Raw genomic sequence first — 21,338 nt, 5'->3', positions numbered from 1 at the left:
TCTGCACGATCACTGACGTTCAAACGATCGTTTTTGAATTTATCACTTGAAGACTTATTTCGCGATAAATCAATGCCTTCGGACTGCCAGGGTCCAGCCCGTGCCGAGCCGATCTCGCGCTAGGCGCCTCGCAAGCCCAAAAAATTCCAAAGCCGAACGCAAGCAAGCACCGCCTTCTTTGAGCATTTTCCATAACACTTTGCAAACCGCAACAATGGGTGCAATCAAGCGCAAGGACCCGCCGTCGAACGGTGTCAAGTCTGCAAAAAAATCCAAGACCGGCGAGTCGAAAACACAGAAGCCTGTCAAGGCCGCACAGCTGGACCACTTCCCGGAACCAGACAGCTCGGACGACAATGACGAGGAAATGGAAGACGAGAATGCCGAGGACACCAGCCAGCCTCCCAAGCGACCGGTTCCCGCGAATGGCTCTGGCGACTCGAAGGAGTTCAAGCTCGACGGCTCGTCCGCCGAGGCCCACGCGAAGCAGCGTGCTCTTGCGAAGGAGCGCAAGGCTGCTAAACCGAACGCAGACATCATCGGACGCTCGAAAAAAATCTGGGAAAGGCTTCGGAGGAAATCGCATGTGCCTAAGGAGGAGCGCAAGGAGTTGGTTGGCGAGCTCTTCGCCATCATCAACGGCCGTGTCCGCGACTTCGTCTTCAAGCACGACAGCGTGCGCGTGATTCAGTGCGCGCTCAAGTATGCGAACATGGAGCAGAGGAAGAACATTACAAGGGAGCTGCAGGGAGATCTTCGTACGCTGGCAGAAAGCAGGTACGGCAAGTTCTTAGTTGCTAAGATGGTCGTGGAGGGCGATCAGGAGACCAGGGACATGATTGTGCCCGAGTTCTACGGACACGTCAGGCGTCTGATCAACCATCCCGAGGCTTCCTGGATTGTGGACGACATCTATCGCCAGGTCGCGACCCGCGAGCAGAAGGATGCGATGCTCCGCGAGTGGTATGGGGCTGAATTTGCGCTGTTCCATCGCAAGTCCGACGCGAAGGTTTCGGCGAGTAAGAGTGCAGAAGAGACAGCAGAGCTGGCGAAGATCCTTGAAGCGAACCCGGAAAAGCGCAGGCCTATCCTCCAGTACCTCCACCAGCTTATCAACTCTCTGGTTCAGAAGAAGATGACAGGCTTCACTATGTTGCACGACGCTATGCTGCAGTACTTCCTCGCGCTCCCCCATGGAAGCGAAGAGCAGCGTGGCTTCCTGGAAGAGATGATGGGCGACATTGATGCCGAATCGGAAGGCGGTGGCGGTGATCTGTACAAGAACCTGGCTTTCACCAAATCTGGCAGCAGGCTGGTCTGCCTTGCGCTGGCACACGGAACCGCAAAGGACAGGAAGATTCTACTGAGGGTCTTCAGCAAAGAGACCGTTGATATGATGGCTTTTGACACGAACGCAAAGATGGTGCTGGTTGCTGGCCTGGAGGTTCCCGATGATACGACCATGACCACGAAGGTGATTTACAGAGAGCTCCTTGGCGAGAAGATTGAAGATAAAGAGGAGAGACTCAACAAGCTCGAGAGTGTGGTTAGCGATCTAAACGCTCGCCTGCCCATCCTCTTTCCCATCTGCGGTCCCGCCAAATGGCTCATCACAAGAGACTCTGACAAGGCTCTCATGGAGGAGGTTACAGAGGTCCGGAAGACCACCAGCAAAAAGGCTCCCGAGCTTCGCCGCAAGGGCTTGATAGACTACCTGTCGAAGCCGCTGCTCGAACTCGTCAGTGAACGTGCAGAGAACCTTGTTCAGACCACCATCGGCTGCCAATTTGTTTCCGAGACTCTCCTCGAGGCCTCTGCCGACAAGGAAGAAGCCAAGACAGCTGTCGCCTCCCTCGCCGCTGGCGACCCAACAGCCGAGGGCCACATCGCCAACCAGCCCGCGGCAGGCCGCATGTTCAAGACCCTCGTGCTTGGTGGCAACTTCGATCCCGCAACCAAGACCGTCAAGCTCGCCGAGTCAAGGCTTGGCTTCGCTAGCACGCTGTGGCCGGTGATCAAGGATGACGTTCTTGCATGGGCATGTAGTGCGTCCAGCTTTGTGGTTGTGGCTCTTACGGAGAGCGAGGACGTGCCGGCTGATGTGAAGAAAGAGGTCATGACTGCCTTGAAGAAGGGCAAGAAGCAGCTCGAGGCCGCCGCTGGAAGCAAGCCGGAGAAGGCCAAGGGCAAGGATAAAAAGGCCAAGCCTGAGGGACCGAAGGGCAACGCCGGCGCGAGGATGCTTTTGGAGAAGCTTTAGTGTATAGGTACTCGCAGACGATATCCTTGAATTTCTATGTGGAACATTATTTCAAACTGGGAAGTCACCCGTCTTCGGACGCAGTGTTCCAATCTTCGAAACCGGCGTCCTCTCCATCGCGATCAAGCAGATATTTGAACCTTGCCGCATCCCGATTCTGATCCACGATGTAGGCAGATGCATCGACATCCTGTGACTGCACCCTCTCGTACATTTGATCCTCCCGGCCATACAAGTCGCGTCCTTCTCTCACCCGTTTCGTCATGACGTTCGAATTGCGATTCTCCGCAGTGTCCCAATGCTGATGCGAGAAACTGTGCAGCTTTGTTCGAGTCTCGGTGATAGTCGCGAAGCAGCTCGAGGAATGCCAGCCCGCGTTCAGCAACATGCCCCTATCTCGCCATCGACGCCAATATGCGAACGGATAAAATCCTTCGTCTAGGAGTCCTTGCCGGAGGCTATTCGGTAGAAGCGTCCGCTCGCCCCTGTAGACAGTCGCCTCAGGGTGAGCCCACCAAGGTGGATCGCGGTGCCGCCACTGAAACGAGTAGGAATAGAAATCGCTCCGCAAGGTCAAACGCAGAGGGAAGTCGCAGAACCTCAGCAGGGCCATCGCTTCCGGCCCAACGATCTCATCCACATCGCTAACAACCAGCACGTCTCCCTCCACTGCCTCAAACCGCGTGCTCACCAGCAGGGAACACCTCGCGGAAAATCGAGTTGCGCAGCCAGTCGTCGTGGTCCCAAATCAGCCGACTAGGGCTGCCGTCTTCCACTACGCGATGAATGATTACATGCTGAAAGGCGGAGAACCGGTCCCAGTTTTCCTTCAGAGCCAGTGGCTTGGCGCGGCCCTGGAAGGTTGTTGGCGATTCGACTACGACGAAGAAATCCACATATGGTGCGAGAGTGCAGGCGAATCTCAAGCCAGCCGAGTTCGGTAGAAAGGAGGATTAGGTCGTACACCTTTCGCGGTCGCGTAGTGGCGATTTCAAAGCGTGGGAAGCCATGAGCGGTGCAGATGGACTTGGCAATCTCTGATTCTGGTAGAGAATCCGGTAATTGAGCGCCTTCTGAGTTTGGTAAGAATGAAGCTACGGTGTTTACAAGCAGCACGTGATGGCGATTCCTTTCATGTCGGGTTGTCCATGAAGCGGCAAGGTACTGCAGTAGAGCGAATGCCGCTAAGGCCGCTTTTCTGGTACGTCGAGGCCGGGCGAGAGGCAACATCGCCAAAAGGAAGGATGGGACATAATTCGGGACGGCATGGCTTCGCAAGGCTTCGTGATCAAATATTATCAGGGAGGGCGGGTATTTGCAGAGGCATCGCGTCGAAGGATCACGTCGCGTTTTGGCCAGCCGGGGGGCACTTGGCAACGACAGCTGAACAGTCGCTGCACGCAAAGGAAGCACTGATGACGGTCCAGCACATGCTGTGTTTTTTTGACTCTCAACAGGCTCTTCTATCGAATGGCGCATTATTAGTGTACGACCCTGCAACCGCTACGATGCATGAACTATGAGGCGGTCATTCAGATACCGAGCACTGCTAAAGCGCATCTTACAGATTGTAGGAGTACTCATCTTGGTTCAAAGTATAATCGACTTCCGGCGCTCACGAGCACCCTTGGTTGAACAGCCTGGGAATGCGAAACCAGAGAAGATATTCATTGCCGGGATACATTGGAACAATGAGAAGGTCCTGCGCGAGCACTGGGTTCCCGGCGTTCTGCGCCTCGTAAAACACTTCGGAGAGGATAATGTATACGTGAGTGTACAAGAGAGCGGGAGTTGGGATAGATCAAAAGAAGCACTAGCGGAATTGGACAAAGGGTTGGAGATGGTCGGTGTGCGTAAGAAGATTATATTGGATGAGACGACGCACGAAGACGAGATTAAAAAGCCGCCTGGAAAAAGCGGTTGGATACAGACACCAAGGGGCTTGAAGGAACTCCGACGTGTGCCGTACCTTGCCAGGCTACGCAACCTGGTGCTGGAACCTCTTTACGAGCTCGCCCAAGCCGGCGAGCACTTCGACAAGGTTCTATTCATCAATGATGTAGTTTTCAAAGTATGTACAGCAATCCAATGATCATGTCCCTATCAACATGCTGATGTCAATCAATCTCCCAGACTCAAGACGTCCAGCGACTTCTTGATACCCGGGACGGCGACTTTGCGGCCGCCTGCTCTCTTGACTTCTCTAAACCACCGTTATTCTACGACACTTTCGCACTTCGTGATTCCGAGGGACATGACACCTTGATGCAGTCCTGGCCTTATTTTCGGTCGCGGGAGTCGCGAGATGCGCTCAAGGCTAGCCAGCCAGTCCCCGTGACAAGTTGCTGGAATGGTATTGGTGCGTCCTACGAGCCAAGATATCGGCCTCTCTGTCTTTGCGCTCAGTGCTGACGAAGGATCTAGTTGCAATGGACACAGCCCCCTTCTACTCCAGCACCAACCCTTTGCATTTCCGGGGCACTCCAGACACTCTGGCTGCTTTGCATCTCGAAGGCTCTGAGTGTTGTCTCATCCACACGGACAATCCATTATCAGCGACCAAAGGTGTCTGGCTGAATCCCAACGTCCGCGTCGGCTACAGCCAGCGCGCGTACGACCAAGTCAACCCTGGTGGATCGAGTGCCAATGCATGGGTTGGTACTGCTTCTATGTTGCATGGTAGCTGGGAAAACAGACTCCTACGGTGGCTCACTATCGAGTGGTTTCAGGAGTCGACTGTACGGCGGCGTATCAAGACTTGGCAGACTTCTGGTGAGGGGAGGATAGAGACCGGGGCTGCGTGCTTGATTAATGAGATGCAAGTACTGATTGCAAACGGGTGGGCTCACGTTTGAGATGTCTGAGCGCATACATGCGTTTGCCACGACACGTTCCTACTACCAAGAGCTTGCCCAAAATAGCGGTTGCCACTGTGCATTGCATCTCGAGTACATAAATTGGAATGTCCAGTTGTCGGCATTGACTCAAATTCTTCATGATCGTATTCATCGTGTTTCATCCCATCTGCTTCTGGCTGAGCTTGGCTAAACCGAGGTTTGACACACATGAGCAGATGAAGAGGAAGCACAGCTGGACCGCTGCACTTTCATACATAAAAACAGTTTGAGAGGAGGTGTAAAATGCTTCGGGCCATGTGTGTTTTCTAAAGGTCTTATTGCCGTTGTACAATGAGTCGGTTGGCACGTGCCTCCGACCCCTGTATTGCAGACTTCAAGCGGAGTGGATGATGTCTGTCGTAGCACTCCATCACTAACGGCAAGCGAGCACTGACATACGGAAGCACGTAGAGAGCTTCTCTACGGGAACCAGCTTCCGATCCAATTGGTTGCGGTAAGATGCAAGATGAGCGAGCTTTATTCTCGTAGGGGCGAGGGTGAGCGGCCACAGTTCACCTCACTAGGTCTGGTGGTCTTGGACGACTTGCATTTTCCCGATCGCGAGAATCTACATGATATCATCGGCGGCTCGGGCGCTTATGGTACGAATCCTAGTAATCAGTCTGGAAACTGGAGATCTACTGACTGTCGCAAGCTACGGTTGGAGCTCGCATGACAAGTGGAGCTGAATCATCTCACTTTGTGGGTTGCGTCGTACTGGCTGGTGATGACTTCCCCGGTAATGTGCTGGTCAATTTTCAAAGCTGGGGCCTAGATCTAGCCGTCCACAAGAGACATGGTGCAAAATCAACTCGTGGCCTGCTCGAATACCTCGATTCAAAATTTGGGCGTAGGTCCTTCCTTTTTCGGCCCTCAATTGCCCCTTGCTGAGACCTCTTACCAGGAAAGACATTCCACTATTTGAACCCACCTTTACAGCCAACAGGAGAGGATCTTGAGAATACGAGATTAATGCGATCGTGCTCTTTTCACATCCTTGCGCGACCTGAAGACCTGGAGCTACGGGTTGCAGATGTTTTGTCACGGCGTGCGCAACACAGAATTACTGAACGGCCGTTATTCGTCTGGGAACCAGCTCCACCTCATTGCACACTTGCTACTCGTGATGCACACCTTAAAGCGTGTCAGCGCGTCAATGTGTTCTCGCCAAATCATCTGGAGCTGGCTTCACTCCTCGAAGAACAGCCAAAGTCTGACGCGCCTTTCAGTCGCCGAGCAGTTGAGGAGCATGCACAGCAATTTCTGAATGCAAGCTTTGAGGGATCAGCGAATGGCATCATGATTGTTATTCGTGCAGGTGAGCATGGCTGCCTGACGATCTCAAGAAAAGGGAAAGCTCGTTGGTATCCACCCTTTTATGGTTCCGCTTCGCCTGAGATCGTGGATGCAACGGGAGCTGGCAATACATTTCTTGGAGCTTTCACCTTCGTGCTGCAGAAAGGTCTTGACCTAGAAGAAGCGACGATCTATGGAATGGTTGCAGCCAGCTTCGCATTAGAGCAGATTGGCTTGCCATCGCTCGGCTCGCTTAACGGCGCCGAAACATGGAATGGCGTCAAGTTCTCAGCAAGACTGGAGCAATATAAGGAGCGGCTTGCATGATCGATGAATCGCAAAGTTTGAGAGATCAGCTTCGAAGGCCGGTCTTCTGTTCACAAATCGGATTCACTACTCCGAGTGCGTTCTACAGGGCTATCGCACACAGCATGAATTTGATTGAAGCGTTAAGCCACCCACCCCACCTAGATGATCTCTGCGAAGCAGTCAAACTAACCATGTCGATGCTGGATTGCACACGTAAAAAATGGGACAAAAACATACAACAGGCGGGATTCCCAGATGGTCACCCACTCTAGTACTAGTCGCCCGGTTCAGTGCTTATGTATGGCAGAGCGGACGGGATGCCCAGTTTTCACTGACCTGTGGTCGTATGTGAAGGTTAGTTTGGCTACACGATACATGTCCAGTTGTTCTTGGGAGTCGCTGGACCTTGCAGATGTTGGAGCTTCTGTCACTTCATGCTCCCTCACAACTACGGTTCTCTTGCTTCCGGCAAAATGAAACTCCCCATGCTAACATTCGAATGGCTTTCCAATAATCCCGGACTTGGCTTCACGGACCTGCAAAATTTGCCAATTAGTATATGGGAGAATATGTGTAGGTAGTGACCTACCAGCTCCGCCACACTAGCGTAGGTCCCACAGCCTAGGATGATGATGCCAACAAGGAACACAATTCCATTACAGAAGGAAGCCCGGATGTTGGCTTTATCGTACCAAGAACCCTTCTTCAGAAACACGAACCATAGCACGGGTGGAATATAGTATGAAAGTCCGGATACGAACAGCGAGGAACTGATCGATAGTATGTCAGAAAATATAGGAATAGCCTCTGCAATGATCCAGGCCAGCATTGTGACGGTGAAAACAAGAGCAAGCCAGGTGGTCCATCCTTTAGAGCTGTTGATATGCCGAATGGTCGAGTTTGCGAAGAGCTTGCCGTGAATATACCGACAGACGACAGTGGTGTTGATGGACCCGGAAATGAATATGACAGGAAGAGCGATTCCAAACACTATTCTTGAGATGAGAGGACCGGCTGACAACAATGCAGGTGATTGCACAGTCTGCCCGACGAAGGCGTAGATGACCGAGCCGGTGAGGGTGTAGATAAGGATCTGAGAGCCACCCAACCACCAAAGCGTCTTCACGTAGTCTTCGGGCGCGTGCATATCATTCATGAATGACGGGAGGCATCCACCGAACGAATAAGCGAACACGATACTGTTCGCAGAGACAATAGCTTCTTCGAGTGTGATGCCCTCCTTAGGCCAAGCTGACCATGGAGTGTACGGCTCGGGATATCCGAGGCTTTTCCGATCTTGAGCTCCAGTCGCAATCATCGTTATTCCGATCGCTAGGATGATTGAAGCGAAGTCGATATATCCTAGAATTGCTATGTCTGCAAAAGACGGTGGGATTGCGAGAAGAAGCAGTACAGTAGCAGAGATAGCACTGAAGGCCGTAGAGCATAGACCGCTTTGAGCAATGTCTTTGAAGGCGATGGCGCCTGTCAAGCAGTGTGATCCCACTACGAAAACGAGCAAAGAAATGAAAGCGCCTACAAAGAGGCTTGAGCCGATTGGACCAAACAACAGCGATCCAACATCTGCGTAATGCGACACCTGGGGAAATTTTAGTTTGATCTGTGCAATGTTGTAAGCAGCGTGCATGGCAATGAGACCAATGCTAACGCTCAAAATGACGCCAGCAACTATGCCGAGAGTCGCGAACGCTCGAGGTAAGCCCAGACTACCAAGAGCTATCGCCTCTACCATGGCCAGGATTGTCAATCGTTTCCACCCAAGCTGGTGGAACTTGACGTTGCCTTGCCTCTGACCAGAGCGTTCGAGATCAGAGGGGTCGAATATTGCTCTGTCCACGGTGTCATTCTGGCGAAGCACAGAGTTTGTTGAATTGTAACAGGATTTGCATCCGAGCGGAGCATTCGGTTGCTTGGACGAGGTATAGTTTCTAGCATGACCAGAGCTTTCGCCGTCCATTCTAAATGCATAACGTAAGCCTCTGAGAGCAACGCGGAACAACGACAAAGGGCAATGTTGAGAAACACTGCAGTGGGAGAAACGCAGATCAAACTGCAGATCGGGCTGCTCGTCCATTTTCACACGCACCTAGCCGAAGCGACTTCGCCATCGCATGTGTTGGGGCGTCCCGCTCGTAGCAGGCTGCTCCTTTCACTTGACATCTTGAGTGTAGCTGCTCAATGTTGACAGGCGGCAGGGCTCAACCGTCACTTGAGGCGATCAATGCAAAATCTGATTAGATCGACACGTGAGCTCTGCATCCGAAGTCGGATCCGATGTGAGAAGCCAGCCAAAGGTTCGCGTTATTCCGAGGCTTGCCAAGTCTTCTTCGAAATTCCCGGTCACGTGATCGGAAATTTGATTATTGGGAAAAAAGTACACGAGGCTTTGCATGATTAGAGCATGAGGCATCTCCAAACGAACGGCAAAAGGAGAGGTCCTACCCGGAATCGAACCGGGGTTGCCGGAAGGCCGATGTACTCATTGTTGGAATGAGTTAATCAGAATCCGAAGTGCTAACCGCTACACTATAGAACCGGCGGTTGCTCGGTGAGAAGCCGTTCATTATCTGTGCCGAGCCGCGCTACAACAGAACATATAGTGTGCTAAACTAACATCGAACCCGCACTGCAAGTCCAGTGGTTTCCAGATTCGTCCACGAGCGATGCTCCCCTTTGCCTAGCCCGTCCTCTCTTGATAGATGTGAGTCTTATTGATGCTCCTACGGCGGACTCCGGGTCGAATTAAATGGAACCGCAGACTGCTGAAGGAGGAGCATGCCATTGATTTTGCTCAACGCTCACTGCGACTCAATCGCGGTCCAAGATCCAGATATGTACAGGGTATCTTTGCAAGGAAGAAAACAACGCCACGCGTGGCAGCAGCACATGCAGGTGTTTCCGCTTTGACTTCGACGAGGCGGTGAAGCTCCAGGCATCTTGCTGGGTCATTGGTGGCTCCAGATCTATCTTTCGTGAATCCGAAGCATCCCGATAAGTTTGGGGATTCAGCCTTGCTTTCGCAATTTACTCAACGCGGCCATGACACCATCGCTCAAGGGATCCTCGTCAGGCTTGCGCTTTCGAGGTGGCGCTTCCGTAACGGCTTCGGAAGCCTTCTGTGGCAATGGCACATTAGAGGTCATCGCCTCAGCCAACGCTTCTTCGTCGTCCGCATTGTCTTCGATACTGATTTTCTCCGCCACTCTTGAGCCAGGCCTCAGGTCCGCGTCAGAATTTGGCAGTGGTTCGGAAGCCTTGGAAGATCGGCTAGCCAGAATGGAGGGACCCAGCCCGGTAATGTCGGGTTGTGGCGAGTCCGGTTCAATCCTCGAATCGTCACGCGGTAGAGTCTGTGCGCGGGACACAGGCTGACTTGCAAGAGAGTTTTCCTTCGAAATGCCACGCTTGCCCGCGCGCTGAATGCGGAAGGGTTCCCTTACAGAGGCACACCAGCGTTCGACTTTCTTCTCTCCCCAACCGGCGATCCCGGCTACATCTTCATGCCTTGCGTTGACCGCTGTTCTGATTGATCCGAATTGGCTGACCAAGCTGACCGCGTCGGTCTTATTGATGCTGCGAGGAGTCGTAATGAAGTCGACCATTCGATCAGAATAGCTGGTAGATTGATGCTGCTTGATTGCAGTTGGAGCCGCATTTTCGAAAGACTTGAAAAGCTCCAGGTACCGACCACCTTCTGCAGAGCTCCAGCATAGAACTAAAGTAACGTTGTTGATGAGACTTGTCTTAGACAGCTCTTTGAGCGGATCTTCGTGGTTCTCAATGTCGACCATGACCAATACCACTCGAAGACTGTATTTCCCCTGCAGTTGTTTGATGCGAGTATAGATGTATTCAGGATGCAGTCTGTGATACTTCAAGCTTAAGAAAAGCGCACATGTGGTGACTCCTAGGATGTAGTCTGGAACGATGTCGCCGTATTCCCAGGGCACCTGTTTGATCCCGTTCAGTATTGGGTTGCCTTTCTGGCGTGGCGAAACGATGATAGAGCTGGGCCCGGCGCGTCTTGCCAGGGCTTGCGGCTTGGGCTGGACAACGCCAGGCTTCTGAGGCCCGCCATTTGGTGCTCGATCGAGAGCGGGGCCATGCCTTGCAGATGGAGCTGCTGGCCTGTCGTGTGATTGCGTTGTTGATGTAGTTGTTGCCGACCTGGGGATTCCGATGGACGTGAAATCGCAATCCTCGATCTCATCAGCCATTATCATGAGGCTTGCAGCGTTACTGTGCCGCGAGCACACTTCTACTGCGAGTTGTGCTTGTAATGACCTGGCGCGACGGCGGTTGATGATCTGGTGTCGCATGCACGTGAGCAGTGGAACGGCGCTTACCCAATGCGGAAAGGCTTGAAGCGGGCCTCGCCGCGAGCCACGCGCAGAGTGATGCGCCGCCGGGCTAGCCGAGCCAGCCCAACCCATCCTAAACCCAGGCGCCGCAACCTCACTCTCGACTGGCTATTCGCCGACGCTGCGTTTCCTCACCATCGCCGCCGCCAACCCACCCTTACCGACACTCGGATCATCGACGCCGCCTTCGCTGGACGACGACGAGTTGCCGGATGCGCCAGTGCTGATCGCGCTTGTGAACTGGGATGAGCAAGTGACGCCGCCTCGCTCGCCCGTCACCACCCGCCAGCCAGCCGCATCCTACTCTCGACTTTTTGCAGTTGCACCTTCATACAACGACCGCCGCAAGGCCTCTCCTTCAATGTCCGTGGACGAGCGCTCTCCCAAACGTCAGCGTCGCTCCTACAGCCCGCCGTCTCCGCCCACGTCAAAGCCTGCCTTTGTTGCGCAGCAACCCCACACGCCGCCGCCCTCGGTGCATATGTCGCCTACATGGAATGCGCACACATCGTCGCTCCATCAAGGCGGAGGTGTCGCATTCCCGACGCCGCCGGGCACGTCCGGCTACCAAGGACACATGACCGGCAGAGAACCAAGCAGTGAAGGAGGGGTGGAGAGCGCGAAGAGCACGCCCGTAGATAGCGCGGGAATGGCGAGGAAGGACGGTGACGGCGATGTGAGCATGGCTGGCGATGCAGATGCAGAGAACCGCAGGACGGATCACGACCGGAGCATGAACACTCCCCCGGCTGTCGCTTTACCGGGCTTGTTCAAGCTACCCACAAAACGTAAGTTTCCTATGCACTCAGCATTGTTTTGCTCAGAGCATGGCTAAATCTCTCTTGTCATAGCGATCGCGCCACAGCGACCGCACCCTTCTCAGGATCTGCTTGGGCTGTACGATTTAAGGGCAATCCAAGCCTCTGTCCAGCGCAAGGATCCCGTAACGGGCGAGAAGATTAACAAGCTCCGTAAGAGTTACGAAGGCAAGCTTAAGGACCTCAACCTTGAAGGCCGCAACAAGGCGACCGAAAGCAAAAGGGAGCTCGAGGGCCTCGTGGATCCTGCCTGGGACATGATGACGCAGAACAACATTAGTCTCTGGCAGGAACAGAATCCGAATGCCGACATGGATGGGCCTGCGAAGAACGACATCTTTGCCAATCTGGACGCTGCGCTTTCTTTTAAACCGGGCCGCCTACCCAAGTCTGAGCACGAGCGCTGGAGGCACCAACTTGGTCTGGATGATGCAGGCATGAAGACAGGCTCATCAGCCTCGCTCGCTCCCCCAAGGACTGTGGCTTTAAATCTACTCAAGGCCACCAATGGCCTCGCCGCTCGCGCGTCAGCTCCAGCCTCGCCTAGAATTGCCGGCGGGCGTCCCGAGCGCACGAGCAAGAAGCGACGCTACGATGATCGTAGTTACGAAGGCTATGAAGACGACGGTTACTCGACTGGTGAAGTTGACGACAGATCAGCCGGCAAGCGCAGAAAGCGTGTCGATCTTGCTTAGGAGTCTCGACCGAGTAAGGCTTCTGCGAGTGGAAGAGGAAAAACAGCTCCCAAGGCCAATTGAGCTTCTTCTATGGCTGGAAGCGCTTCTGGTTCTTTTGCCTGCTTTGTTAGCGGCAGAGTTCGGTCAACTTCGCCGATCCTCACCACAACGTCCTCTACTACTCCGCTTTCCCTGACTTTACGAAATTCACCACACCAAAAACAAGAGCTACGCTCTGTATTTGCGCAACTCCTGGGACCTTATTGCTTTTCACTATACCCGCACGCACAGGTGTGCAAAACTGGACGTATTCCCATACAACATATCCACGGCTCCGGAGTTTTGCGATGTTTTGATTGTCTTTGGATGAGGGCGCTTTACAACAGCTTTTGAATTGTGTTTCATGCGAGGAGTTGGTTTGCTAATGTCGGGGGGAGTGGTGCTCTTCCTTGCGGGAAGAACGTGTCTCACGATTGTTCGATAAAGTCCTTGTTTGCGATTTTTCATCTCTTGAAGGCGCTTGCTACCTCGGGTTTGCTCAGCAGGCAGGCATATGCTCAAGGCAGTGACGTAAGGGAACACAAAGTGTATATGGAACAGTAAGAGGTGTCAGTCTTGCTGGCTGCACCTCATGAAAATTGAGGTTTCTTGCAAATCCTTTCACAAACCAGACTCACCCTTTCTCCCCTGCCCTCTCAATTTTACTGCCTCAAGACAAGAATATAACGCAAGTCGTGGGACCCGATATACGGCGAGTCCCGTCTTCGAACGAATGTGGTGAAGGCCCTGTAGTAGGAATGTTCCTGGCCCATCTTTTCAGCCAGCTCGTATTTCTTCTCGGCTTTTGCCACGGTCTGTCTAGCCATTCATAATCGGGCCCCTCTCAGCACAATGACGCTATACGAACACGGTCGTTCTAGGACGACTCCTTCGCCCCGCCAAGCATTACGAAGTGGATTCACCAACACCCGACCAGAATCCTGCGAAGCGCGCATTGTCGCTATAGAGGTCTTCGAGTCAGGCAACGACAGTGTTTGGTTTCAGCTGCCGAGAAATCGTTGTTGGCAAGCCCCATAAATCATTAGCAGCCCCGAATCCTACTACTACAACGTCATGCTGTCTATCCGAACTCTACGTAGGCGGATCAAGGCAGTGCTGCCTTCTGCCGAGGGCATAAAGAGATCAGAGTCCCGTCAGAAAAATGGCAGTATCTACATCACACATTCTCCTGACCTCGTTAGCTGGCCTCAAAATCTCCGAAGACACAGCTCAGCACAATGAAGTTCACTGCCGTTATCGTTGGGCTGGCCGCCGTCCGTGCCATTGCATCGCCTGTTGAACGCCGTCAAAACGATGTCGCGAAGTGTGAGAACGGCTCTGGCACTAAAGAGAACGACACATGGGATTACGCTTCTGGTACGTGTGCAATGATCTGTTTCCCGCGAGCAGGAAGCTAATGATTCTGCAGGTAAGGCTCAGTGCGAGGAAAACTGCTATCTGAGCGAAGACGACGGGAATGGCGACGTCTGCAGAGGCTATTGCCGCAACGCAGGGCACCCTGTGCCTATCTGGATGTGCATGGGTGAGTGTTTGTTAGGATGTCATTGCTTTCTTACCATGCTGACTCCCGACTCCAAGGTTCTTGGCCTAACTAAGGCGGTACTGTGTATTTTGCCGCCACTTCTGCTCCGACGGACGAGTCATGTCAGTTGCCAGGCTTGATAGATCTATCATGTACAAATCCGAAACGTTCCAGAAGACCAGAAGAGGGCGAGAAGCCATCGAGTCATGTGACCAGACGTTGAGAAGTCCCTCCGCCGAAGCCGCAGAAGTCCACCTTCCCCAACATTCGGATCACGGCCGAGGCGTGTATGGAAGTACTCAGCCCGACCTGCAACCCTTGTTCCCCATGGTCTTGCTTTTGTGCCGTCGTTTCAAGGGTGATCGATCTGGTCGAGACCAACTCTATAAATATCATGCACGCGTACAGCTTGCGCATCTGCTGCTATGCTTCAGTATAAGTAACCAGCACATCCCCAACTTCCACTAGTATTGTACTATAGCCATCTTAATCACTAGCCCATCCATCGTCAAATCGCGCCCGACATGACCTCCACATCCGCCGCCGCGCTAGCTTCCACGCTCGACAAGCTCGCCATAACTCCCGAAGCGCAAGCACCTAAAATCCTCACAAATCCTGAAGCAATAGCGCCGTCGGAATCCTGGGATGACGAGGCACCAGCAGCTGGCATAGAAACTGAAGGCGCCGACGCAGCCGCCCCACAGAACCTGCAGCGACATATTCCTAGCCCTCCACCTCCTACGCCAGCATCCCCCACCACCAAGACAAAGGCCTCAGCATTCGAGTCGCCTTATCAGACATTTCCGCCCTACGGCATGAATGGTTCAGTAGACGACGCCAGCCGTAGCGGCAGAAGCACACCGACTGCCCGACCCAGCGGCAGCGGAGAGCCAGACAAGCGCCCGGAAAAGACCACATCAACAGCTGCGAGATTAATCGCCGCGGGACTTGGACAGAGGGCACCCAAGAGAACGGAAGAGGAGCGAAAATACGATCAGGCTATGAAGGTTCAGGAGAAGAAAAAGCGGGATGCCGCGAAAGCGGAAGAGGAGAAGAAAAAGGCCGAGCTGGAGCAAGCCAGGAAGAGCATTTGGGAGGACTAGAAGGGATTTTGGATGAAGATTCGAGATCAACATATTAGTTTGGCGCAGCGTTGAGCGAGGCTTACGCTTAGGAAAAGGGGTTGCTTGAGACCAAAAAATGGCGTTGAATGATGACTTGGGAATGAATGCAGAATCCAGCGGAAAGCAAACATGACAAGCGTTTGGGCTGAATATTGTACCATAAAAGCAGGGGACTGAGAGAATTCAAAAGCACTCCTGAATGTGTCGAGGCAAGCGCCAGTCAATGCAGACTCAACATCGTGCGATCGCGGAATAGAGCTAGGAATGAGCTCTAGGAGGACAAAATGGTCGCGCGTTGCGCTGAAGTTATTATTTCGTTTAGGGGTGACTGGCTCCTGGGATTCATTCTCACTACTCGTTGCATTTATGACTGATGCGTGAGTTGGGCTGACCAGGACTGTCTAACGACCGTCAGCCACGGGATCAAAAGTATTGTAACATTCATACAGTATTAATAAGGCACGCCCCGACTTTCGGATCGTGAGATGACAAAAATGACACGAAATCACAAGGGGCACTACATGATCTCTTGCCGCTTGTCCATCGGTCAAGGCCGTCCGATGTGTGGGCAACATGCTCGGCTTAACGTGAAAGTGAATTGCATCATCGGCGGCTGAAAGCAAGCCCGCAACCAGCCGTCCAATGGATGAGACAACCTCGGCTTACCCACGCGAACTCCAGACACGCAGTAAACAATATGTAGCATTCCGCCCGGTCAAAAGAAAAATGTAGTCGCTGCTGTCTCTCGTACGCCTTCAATCCTGAAAAGGCGTTCAACTTGCCCGTACAATGGCCACTTCCGTCCCCAGAATAGGTCGCCTGCTCGCTCGGCGCACTCCACTGGTTCACCGACGCGCTTTCCACCGCTCCACGCGCCTCGACGTAGTCAAGCCTTTCTTACTGGCAGATATTGGTGAAGGAATCACAGAATGTCAACTGATACAATGGTTCGTCCAGCCTGGCGCTCGGGTGGAACACTTCGACAAGCTGTGCGAGGTGCAATCCGACAAGGCGAGCGTTGAGATCACGAGTCCGTTCGATGGGGTTATCAAGAAGCTGTACTATGAGCCGGACGATATGGCGGTCACTGGCAAGCCATTGGTGGACATTGACATGGACAGTGAGGAAGCCGAGGAGCAAGCAGACAAGCTTGGTGGAGAATCCGAGGTCAAAGGAGCCAACGAGAGCAACGACAAGGAAGTGGTACGAGAGAGTGAGAGCTCAAATACTGCGGCGGAGGGAATCAAGGTGCCAGCGAGGAATGGGAAGAGCGATTTCAGCTCGCTGGCAACTCCAGCCGTGAGGCACTTGACGAAAGAGCTGGATGTGGATATCTCGCAGGTACCGGGTACCGGCAAAGACGGCAGAGTGCTGAAGGAGGATGTACATCGCTTCGTCGCACAAAGAACACAACAACCAGAAGCCGAGACACAAGCGCCGACCAGCCCACCAAGATCAAGCACGTCAAAGAAGGACGAGAAGCTTCCGTTGACGCCGGTACAATCGCAGATGTTCAAGATCATGACGAAGTCGCTGAACATCCCTCACTTCCTCTACACATGCAGCGCCGACATGTCTGCGGTGACAAATACGCGCAAGAAGCTGAACGCCTCTAAGTCTGCTGAGAAGCTCACACATTTCCCGTTCATCATCAAGGCCACCAGTCTCGCCCTGCAACAGCATCCACTCCTCAACTCAGCTCTCGACACTTCAGATCCCAAGAAGCCGTCACTGACATACCGCGGCTCGCACAACTTTGGTGTAGCAATGGACACACCCTCCGGTCTACTCGTGCCCGTGATACGCGACGTACAAGACCTCAGTATAGCCGAAATCGCTCAGCAGCTGCGAACATTATCGGAGAAGGCGCGGGGCGGCAAACTTGCACCTGGCGACTTCAGTGGAGCAACATTCACGATCTCCAACATCGGCTCAGTTGGAGGAGGCGTGGTAGCGCCGGTGATCAGCGAGCCCCAAGTTGCAATTGTGGGTGTTGGCCGGAGTAAAATCGTCCCTGCATTCGATGAAAACGGCGAGTTGGTGAAGAGGGAAGAACTCGTGCTCAGCTGGAGTGCCGATCACAGAGTCGTGGACGGAGCCGAGTGCGCAAGGTGTGCTGAAAAGGTTAAAGGGCTCTTGGAAGAGCCGACTGCAATGCTGCTCGAGATGCGTTAAGACCATATATGATACATGAAAGCTACGATCTTCGCACGCGAGATCTTCGTCTCATAGATGCTGAACGTGTTTTGTGCTTTCCAGCTGATATAGCTGCGGAGGTAATTGAGTGATAAGTACCGTAGTGGGCAGGAATGCCCCTGCTTCAACGATCACTTTGTTGGCGAAGTTTGTGTTGGCATGGTCATTGTCAGGTTGTGCCTGGCATCAGCGCAGATGTTCCAAGTCGATCGGCGTTTGATGACGGCTTTTGACATTCTGGAAAATCGAAGTCGTCGAGATGACGACACTGTAAATACAGCAGCTTGCGCGAACATATCAATGCACAGTAAATGAAACAGGTTCCCGCGAAATGCTTCAATCAAATAAATCGACCGACCAACAGCATGACTTCAGGTTCAGATCTCCGTCAAACGGCTGAACAGCCACTCAACCCAGCAGTGCCACAGACCTACGAAGTCCGAGAGCGTCAGCAACAAGAGCAGCCAGCTCGCGACAACAGGCCCGCAGAGGCTACAAATGCGCCAACGAACGAAGATTACGAGCCGAACCCTCCAGCTTCGATCAAGCTCCCTTCAGAACGCCAAAATATTCTCGACTCGATAGTGAGACTCTACTCTGGATCCGGCACGAACGACGAAGACTCGACTGGTGATAAGGACATCAGGGTGTATGCGAAGAAAGCAGTCTACGATGACATCGCTTCCTGTGGGCTATAGACGTTCACTTTTCCTGTAGAGCTCTCTGACTAACGAATGCCAGATTGTGACACCAGATACAAAATCGCCGGACAATGGTGGGGCATTCCGGCCGTGATGAAGTCCAGCGTGACTAAAGAGGTCGAGGTCGTATCGTCCACTCCCATTCCGACCGATGCGACTGAGAAGCCTGGTGCGATTGTGTTCAAGATGAAGCGTGCCTGGACTCCGAGACTGTCGACGAAAACTTTCGATGTAAACCACTTTGTGACGTTATCGCTCGAGAGGGCCACGGAAGAAGACGGCGAAGGCCCGAGCGAAAGGGTCAAGTACCACAAGGACCAGTGGAATGAGAAAGATTACAACCACGGTGGTATGGGCAAGGTGATGAAGACCGTCAACGGGGACTTCGCGACAATTGGGACTAGACCTCCGAAGGATCTCTAGACATCGAATGCAGTCGGATGCGAATACAGTTACAAGCAAGATCCAAAGGTCGCCACTTGTAAATAGCTTTCCCGCATCGTTATTCCTGAAAGTCAGTTCAGGAGAGAGTGACAAAGCATGATGTGGCATCTCTTTATTGAGAACTGCTGATGTTGGAGAACCGAACATCGACTGTTTTCCGGACCATCACCTTCTGGCTATCGTCGCTCGATGCACTGTACCGTTCTGTCTTCTGACTGCTCACTACAGATTGACAGTTGACGTTGTCATTCCGCATCTAGGTCTTGTGAGCTAAGGATGGATGATTGACCACAGAATGGGACATTTAATCTCTCACCTTGCTACCGCTCGCCGAACGCTTCAATGATTGCATCGCAAAGCTGCCGCCTGACTCTTGGTTTGTCGTCTGCTTGATGAAATCGTCGCGTGAAAGTGCCCCCAAACCGGTATTCATCTTGAGAAGGAAAGGCATCAGAGTTGGTGTGATTGCAGTGACTAGACTATAGACCATCTCTGCTTGCGTCCATGCAGTTACACGGACTCGATCAAGCATTGGGTCTGATGAAAAGCGAATATCGCGTAAGTAGAGGAGTCGGTACACCGCGAGGACAATGACCCTGCGCTTTTTGTGTAAGCCACGTCAGGCATGAGGAAAGGTGGCACTCACGGCAACCTCAGGGCGAAGACCGCAACAGCTTTGAACTTGCTCGACCAGCTCTTCTGGACCATCGACAGCATCCGCAGCAAGATGGCAGCGATGAATAGTTCCAACACAATTCCGAAGGCGAGGACGGCTACCCATCTGGTAAACTTGCGAACACAATGTTAGATTCGAACGTCAAACGAAGACGCACGACTACACTTACTATGGATCCGCACTCCTGCGATATCTGCGTCCAAGGCATCTTGACATCGCACCCGACCGCGATCATGAGTAGGGCAGCGACCGCCATCAACATACCAGCAATAATTCCGCACGCTGTCCACACTTTGTGCCAGTGGTAAGGTCCAAGGGCAAATAGGAGACACAAGACGGCGATGCGTGAGACAAAAAGGGCGTTCAGGTAAAACAAGTCGCTGGCGTAGACAAGCTGACAGAAGTAAGCGATCATACGAAGACCACCATGCCATGACTCCTGGTACCTTTTCCGCGATGCGCTGTTGATTTGTCTGGAGTACGGATTCGGATTTTCCAAGGCCTTGCGATACGGCGACGATGATCAATATGCTTTGCACGATTGCAAAGACCTGGGACCTCTCAGCTGCCGATCACGAGCGACCTGAAAAGTGGATATACCGAAGACAAGATGATGGCCACATCATCGTACAGTAGTCTTGATCGAAAGGGATATCGAGTGTAAAGTCGGATGGAAGCGAAAATGAGAATAACGACGAGACCAGAGCCACTTGCGATGACTGTCCAGCCTCCTAGATCGTCAGGTGAGTTCCCGTAAGCTGCAGGAGAGTAGCCGGCGGGCAGAGACATCTCGAAGACAGATGTGCTGAGGCATGAAGAAAGGCGCGGTTAAACAAGAGCAAACGCAACGTCGTTCTCCACGGAGGAAAAGGCATCGAGATTCTTGCACATGCTGCTGCCATCCTCGCCCTGAACTCGATAAGCAAGCCATCCCTGAGAGAGCGCAAGCTGCTCACGGACGCAAGCACAAGCGCGCAGTGTGATATTGTACGCGAATAAGCAAGAAGTACGCAGCCTTATCACCAGCAATTCAGCCGCATCCTGCGATCAGCCGGCCTGTGCAACTCGTAGTGTACAACCTGAAACTGGACCTTGCCGAGCGAGACTATCTGATGCCAATGCATTCATGGTCTTGGACACAAACGCATGTCACGCATGAAGCTATGAGGTGGCTGCAGCCTGCAGGTGCTGGTGCAATAGTGTTTTGGCCCCAGGCACCCACCTCGCTGCGAAAAGTCCCAATCAGTGATACCCGTCATTAATAGCGTGCTACAAGACGCAAAGTCTGCAGCTATGCGGGTTTCCATGGTGCTGTCGTGTGTCACTTGAAATGACAAAGGTGGAGGCCGACCATCTCATGAAGGCTAAGGTCGAGCATTGTTAGCGACACGAGCGCATTGCAATCTTTAATTTGGCACCTTGGATTGAATCGGAGCACTTTCCAGCAATTGGAGGAGGTGATGTCAACCAGGAAGAATCAATGCGTCGGCCCATCGCTTCCGCAATCAAACAAGCGCTTGCACCCCACGCTTGTCCCACGCTGCAGTGCTCCTCACACCACTCACCCTCTTCCTTCAGTCACCCTGCAGCGCCACCTTGTTCCTCCCGCATGCAAGCGACGGTGGGATGAATGCAGACGACGTGATGGGGAGCAGGGCAGCTACCAGCCCCAGCCGTGACTTGGTGCCGCAGGATTGCGGCGGAGAGGCCACAGGATGCTGAACCCTGTACTTCGCATTGGGACTATAGACTCGAGCACGTCTACGCGATTACAGTACAGAGTCTACGCCGCAATTAATCCAGCACTTTGCCCTCGTTTGATACACAGACCAGCCAAGATCGGCACCACGCCACCAAGAAGATCTTCACACGGACGCTAAACGCCATTGGAACTCGGCAGCAGGCACAACGGAACAATATACCCTCCAGTTCTATGCGAAGAAATTCTGCCTGGAAAGGCAGGTCGTGAATTACGT

The 21,338-nt window shown here is 53.1% G+C and overlaps 10 protein-coding genes across 10 annotated transcripts; 7 read left to right on the top strand and 3 right to left on the bottom strand.

Annotated features, from left to right (window-relative positions):
• Positions 1-214: 214 nt before the first annotated feature.
• On the top strand, positions 215-2,260 carry WHR41_04188 (uncharacterized protein; the record flags this gene model as incomplete). Its single annotated transcript, XM_069372794.1, has 1 exon — positions 215-2,260. One exon carries the CDS (start codon positions 215-217, stop codon positions 2,258-2,260), a length of 2,046 nt encoding a protein of 681 aa, XP_069230081.1.
• A 1,444-nt stretch (positions 2,261-3,704) lies between these two features.
• WHR41_04187 (uncharacterized protein) lies at positions 3,705-5,249 on the top strand. The gene is made up of 3 exons (XM_069372793.1): positions 3,705-4,331; positions 4,394-4,619; positions 4,685-5,249. Exons 1-3 carry the CDS (start codon positions 3,780-3,782, stop codon positions 5,113-5,115), a joined length of 1,209 nt encoding a protein of 402 aa, XP_069230086.1. The 5' UTR covers positions 3,705-3,779; the 3' UTR covers positions 5,116-5,249.
• Positions 5,250-7,087: 1,838 nt separating this feature from the next.
• Positions 7,088-9,038, bottom strand: WHR41_04186 (uncharacterized protein). Its single transcript, XM_069372792.1, has 2 exons — positions 7,352-9,038; positions 7,088-7,298 (listed from the first exon to the last, which is right to left on the bottom strand). The coding sequence occupies exons 1-2, from the start codon at positions 8,855-8,857 to the stop codon at positions 7,251-7,253; spliced, it is 1,554 nt and encodes a 517-aa protein (XP_069230087.1). The 5' UTR covers positions 8,858-9,038; the 3' UTR covers positions 7,088-7,250.
• Positions 9,039-9,788: 750 nt separating this feature from the next.
• WHR41_04185 (uncharacterized protein) lies at positions 9,789-11,000 on the bottom strand (the record flags this gene model as incomplete). Its single annotated transcript, XM_069372791.1, has 1 exon — positions 9,789-11,000. The coding sequence occupies one exon, from the start codon at positions 10,998-11,000 to the stop codon at positions 9,789-9,791; it is 1,212 nt and encodes a 403-aa protein (XP_069230088.1).
• Positions 11,001-11,238: 238 nt separating this feature from the next.
• med19 (Mediator of RNA polymerase II transcription subunit 19) lies at positions 11,239-13,306 on the top strand. The gene is made up of 2 exons (XM_069372790.1): positions 11,239-11,932; positions 11,996-13,306. Exons 1-2 carry the CDS (start codon positions 11,506-11,508, stop codon positions 12,655-12,657), a joined length of 1,089 nt encoding a protein of 362 aa, XP_069230089.1. The 5' UTR covers positions 11,239-11,505; the 3' UTR covers positions 12,658-13,306.
• Positions 13,307-13,588: 282 nt separating this feature from the next.
• WHR41_04183 (uncharacterized protein) lies at positions 13,589-14,407 on the top strand. The gene is made up of 3 exons (XM_069372789.1): positions 13,589-14,055; positions 14,108-14,221; positions 14,278-14,407. The coding sequence occupies exons 1-3, from the start codon at positions 13,917-13,919 to the stop codon at positions 14,292-14,294; spliced, it is 270 nt and encodes an 89-aa protein (XP_069230082.1). The 5' UTR covers positions 13,589-13,916; the 3' UTR covers positions 14,295-14,407.
• Positions 14,408-14,745: 338 nt separating this feature from the next.
• On the top strand, positions 14,746-15,324 carry WHR41_04182 (uncharacterized protein; the record flags this gene model as incomplete). Its single annotated transcript, XM_069372788.1, has 1 exon — positions 14,746-15,324. The coding sequence occupies one exon, from the start codon at positions 14,746-14,748 to the stop codon at positions 15,322-15,324; it is 579 nt and encodes a 192-aa protein (XP_069230083.1).
• Positions 15,325-16,134: 810 nt separating this feature from the next.
• Positions 16,135-17,520, top strand: WHR41_04181 (uncharacterized protein; the record flags this gene model as incomplete). The annotated part of the gene is made up of 1 exon (XM_069372787.1): positions 16,135-17,520. One exon carries the CDS (start codon positions 16,135-16,137, stop codon positions 17,518-17,520), a length of 1,386 nt encoding a protein of 461 aa, XP_069230084.1.
• A 310-nt stretch (positions 17,521-17,830) lies between these two features.
• WHR41_04180 (uncharacterized protein) lies at positions 17,831-19,006 on the top strand. Its single transcript, XM_069372786.1, has 2 exons — positions 17,831-18,228; positions 18,283-19,006. Exons 1-2 carry the CDS (start codon positions 17,853-17,855, stop codon positions 18,663-18,665), a joined length of 759 nt encoding a protein of 252 aa, XP_069230085.1. The 5' UTR covers positions 17,831-17,852; the 3' UTR covers positions 18,666-19,006.
• Positions 18,799-20,151, bottom strand: WHR41_04179 (uncharacterized protein; the record flags this gene model as incomplete). The annotated part of the gene is made up of 6 exons (XM_069372785.1): positions 18,799-18,942; positions 19,003-19,282; positions 19,333-19,475; positions 19,532-19,756; positions 19,809-19,913; positions 19,963-20,151. 6 exons carry the CDS (start codon positions 20,149-20,151, stop codon positions 18,799-18,801), a joined length of 1,086 nt encoding a protein of 361 aa, XP_069230032.1.
• Positions 20,152-21,338: the final 1,187 nt, after the last annotated feature.

Source organism: Cladosporium halotolerans (assembly GCF_011745625.1).
Source record: "Cladosporium halotolerans strain TM138-S3 chromosome Unknown Sca12, whole genome shotgun sequence".
Classification (NCBI taxonomy): domain Eukaryota; kingdom Fungi; phylum Ascomycota; class Dothideomycetes; order Cladosporiales; family Cladosporiaceae; genus Cladosporium; species Cladosporium halotolerans.
Note: the sequence above shows the minus strand (reverse complement) of the source record. Positions and strands in the feature narration are given on the sequence as shown.